The following is a 4,414-nucleotide window of genomic DNA, read 5'->3' as shown; positions in this document are numbered from 1 at the left end:
ATTTTGCCCCTCATGTATATTAATGGAGTGGACAAAATAATAGGAACATTATAAAGATATTCCTTTATTCGTCCCACAATAGGGAAATTTGCATTGTTACAGCAGCAAGTGGACAGTAAAATAGAATATAAGAGCCGCAATAAAAAAAGAATAAAAAACAATAATAGTAAAAATATGTAATAAAGATAATCGTTACATTATTTACAAGAGTAATATTGGTATTGAGTGGTAATATATACCAGAGGTGATATTCTTATTGCACAAATTAAAGTGAAATAAATATATATGTATATTATATTATTCAATTATTTTAAAGCTATTATGTGTATTACTGTTTAATGTTATATTGTTTAAAATGACACGTGAACAAACAGGCTGCTAGTTTTTTTAACCTAAAAATTGTAGCCCTACTAAATTAAATGACCAAATATGGATATGCACATTTTATTTCATGTTTTGGCTGCTTTGTATAAATAAAAGTATATTTCTAAGCCATGAAACTATGTGTGTCCCAGGTTAGAAAATCCACTAATTCTGAAACTTTTGAGTTCAATATCCTAAAAATGTTCTTCTGTTTTAACAAGGAAACACTTTCATAATGATATCAGGCGTTGATATAATTTATTGGATTCATTATCACATATATTATGTATTTTTTTAAATAAGTAACTGAGTTTAATGTGTTTTATTTATAGGACTGCTGCCAATCTGACTTGACTCCACATGTGTAAACAGTGTAAACATGCATTGAACCATATCATCATGGAACATTACGTCATTGCTCCAGCTGTGACGTAACACCGCCGCTGGGTGCCTGGCACGTGCGGTTCAACAAGGGGGTCTCGCGCAAACAAATGCAGCCACGTGAGAAGGAGAAAGGGCGAAGACGCACCTTTGTATTAATATTTAATGTTTATTTATTTATTTATTTTATTTTTAAACTATTTTTGATATTTTTAACTGTAATTATTAATTTTTAAAGTGAGCTATTATTACCTGGTTGCTAGGCGACGCCATCAATTTTGGCGTGTTAATATGTAAATGAGCCAACTGTGATGCAGTCACACACACACAACGAAGACTGAAAAAAGGAGTGATTAATATTAATTTAGTCTCATTTTCATTAGTAAATTATTCGTTTTTAAACATTTAGGAGTCCAATCCAGCCCACTTTTTTCCTCCCTCCCTCCCATCCTTCCTCCCTCCCTTCCTTCCTTCCTTCCTTCTTTCCTTCCTTAATAATCCGGCCCACCTGAGATCAATTGGGCTGTTTTTAGCCCTTTAATGAACCTGACTGCATTAAAGCAACGTATAATATACATTTTTATGATGTAATGTTTTTTTTATCTTTCATGCATGGTTGAGAGAAAGTAGAGCTCAAACATATGGATGCACTCCTCCCCCCCCCCCCCCCCCCCCCCCCCCCCTTTCCTTTCTCTCCGCACAGCTCAGCCGCTCCTCCTCACAGCATCATGTTTTCCTCAGTCTTTCCCTGAGTCATCGCGTTTCAACCGGCTCCCTCTCTCGGGATTTTCAGTCGGGTTTGGGCGGTTTTTCGAGCCTCTGCAGGGGATCCTTATCAGATCAACCCTGCACCCCTCCACCAACACCACCCCTCCTCCATCACTCCATCAACCCTCCAGGTAATAACATTTGCTCGACGAACATTGAGATGACTGAGGTGGTGCCGAGCTTCCCTGATATGACAGGTGAGGAGGAAAATATGCATTCATGTGTGTTGTCTCCTATTCATGCAGTGTCATAAAAAAAAGGGCGTTTGACAGTCAGTGCATTTGCGTATTGATCCAGACTCCTGATTTATAGCCTAAAGTCCTTATTCTAAACGATTTCTTCATTTAAAAAAAGCATGCATTTCCCTTTAAATATCCTGGCTGTAAGACTTATTCATGACATGCTATTCTTTGTACTTAATGTGTTTATTTTAAAGGACAATGCCAACAAAACATGGGTATATATTGGTTTTCCTGCATCTGGATATATATTTTCCATTAATGCAGATTGTTAGGCTGTGAATATAATGGCATGTGCATTGGTCAGGCACTTAAATGCAATATATGTTCACCAATATTAATAAGAACGACTCCTTTTAAATATCCTAATCAGGCTGTAAGACTTCTTCATGGCTATGCTTTTGTACGTGATGTTTATTTTTAAAGGACAATGCCAACATAAATTGGTTTTCTTGCATGTGGATATATATTTTCCATTAATGCAGATGATTAGGTTGTGAATATAATAGCATGTGCATTGGTCAGACACTTAAATGCAACATTTTTAAGCTTTGTTTTTTTTGCATGTTTGGCCTTGACATCCATATGCAGCCTATTGAAAAACACACTGCAATGCTCTGGGGATTATATCTATTTATATCAAAAGGCTGTATGCGGAATATGTCAGTATATTCTGCAATATATCACAGAATTAGTTCATTAATCATTGCAGAGTTTCCTTATTGCATCTGAATAATATGAAAATAGATAGATATAGATTCTGATGCTCTTTTTTTTAATGTGCTGCATTGTACTGTATATGTTTCTCCCTATTCATCTCTATTTAGGTTGACTGTGCAGGACGTCTGTAGCAGTCTGTCACATAAATCAACCTTGTTCTTTCATCAATGCAGCAGCCTGTCACACACACACACACACACACACACACACACACACACACACACACCTCGTCTGAAAGAAGCCTTTTGTCGCCTTAAAATGTGCCTCAGCTGATTTCTGCATGTGATGTCATTTTTTAAGCGCAGATTAAAGCCAAGAGGAACCAATGGGACTCCTTTTTAGCATTTATTTGCATATCTAATAGACTGGAAGGAAGGCTGCCATCATCTCCTGTGTGTGTGTTTGTTATGTGTGTGTGCAGTCAATCATGGGTCAATATGTAGATGTCCTTTCATGGAAGCTTTCATGTCAGTTTGAAGGATTGAGGAATAAAAACATAAGAGGAATGGGGGGGGCTCGAGGGTCGCATTCGGAGGGTCACGCACTGACAGCTTACATTGACATTCAAACCCTGAAGGTGATGCAATGATTGACAGCAGATTCATTGCATTCAGATGTCATGTCAGATGTGTGATTGCTATCTTTTGGGAGTCTTTTCTATCTTTATACATGCAGCCACTCCAGCTTTATGTGTTTGTTTTGCAGGATTTGCCTCTTGGCCATGTGTAATATGAATCATGTCTTGGTTGTTTCTCAGCTTTGGCCCCTCCTCCTGCACCGCTGCTCTCCAGTAGGAACTCGTCCCCTGCTCGGTCACCGTCCAGTCACAGGAGCCCTCCAGGTAAAACTCACAGCCTTGTTGATGTGCTGCCACTTTATCGTCATAAATATCCATCTTTATATAAATCAAGGGCAGGAAAAATATTGGAAATATGACCGTAAGAGAGTAAAAGTAAGACCCCAAATTGACCCCGTCTGTTTTGAATGTTCCTTCTTTCCTCCCTTCCTTCCTTCCGTCCTTCCGTCCTTCCTCCTTCCTCCTTCCTCCCTCCTTCTCTCTTTCTTTCCTCCCCCCTACCTTCCTCCCTTCCTTCTTTCCTCTGTCCTTCTTTCCTTCCTTCCTCTCTTCCTCTTTTCCTCTCTCCCTCCCTCCCTCCCTCCTACCTTCCTTCCTTCCTTCCATCTTTCCTCCATCCTTCCTTCCTTCCTTCCTTTACTTCCTCCCTTCCTTCTTTCCTTTTCCTCCCTTCCTTCCTCCCTCCTTCCTTCCTTCTTCCTTCCTCCCCTCCTTTCCTTCTTTCCTCCCTCCTTTCCTTCCTTCTTCCTCCCTTCCTTCCTCCTTTCCTTCCTTCTTCCTCCCTTCCATCCTTCCTTCCTCCATCCGTTCCCTCCTTCCTCCTCCCTCCTTTCCTTCCTTCTTCCTCCCACCCTTCCTTGACTCGAGGACAACAGGAGGGTTAAATTACACCTCAAATACTATTTATGATTTGCAGGTGTCTCAATCTTTCAGTGCATCATCAGTTTAATACACTAGTCTCAAGAGAAATTTTAGATTTTTCTATTATAAATGATTTTTAAATTTGTAATTCTGCAAGTACACAGAGTTTTTAAATTACACCTTAAATAATCCAATTTAGTATATTGATTTGCAGGCATCTCAGTGTTTTAATGTTTTAATGTTTCATCAGTTTCATACACTAGTCTTTAAAGAAATATTGTTTAACCTTCCTGTCGTCTTCCCGGGTCAAATTTACCCCGTCTGTCTTGACTGTTCCTTCTTTTCCTCCCTTCCTTCCTTCCGTCTGTCCTTCCTCCATCCCCCTTTTTCCTTCCTTCCTTCCTTCCTTCCTTCCTTTCCTTCCTCCCTTCCTTCTTTCCTCCCTCCTCTCTCTTTCTTTCCTCCCCCTACCTTCCTCCCTTCCTCTTTCCTCTGTCCTTCTTCC

General features: G+C 39.5%; 1 protein-coding gene across 1 annotated transcript in view; it reads left to right on the top strand.

Annotated features, from left to right (window-relative positions):
* Positions 1-1,672: 1,672 nt before the first annotated feature.
* The window catches only part of map7d2b (MAP7 domain containing 2b), a 45,752-nt gene continuing 43,010 nt past the window's right edge, over positions 1,673-4,414 (top strand). The window contains 2 exon segments of the mRNA XM_062441422.1: positions 1,673-1,709; positions 3,229-3,335. Coding sequence (XP_062297406.1) covers positions 1,673-1,709; positions 3,229-3,335 — 144 coding nt within the window.

Source organism: Scomber scombrus, chromosome 20 (assembly GCF_963691925.1).
Source record: "Scomber scombrus chromosome 20, fScoSco1.1, whole genome shotgun sequence".
NCBI lineage: Eukaryota > Metazoa > Chordata > Actinopteri > Scombriformes > Scombridae > Scomber > Scomber scombrus.
This window is presented reverse-complemented; position numbering and strand designations above follow the sequence as displayed.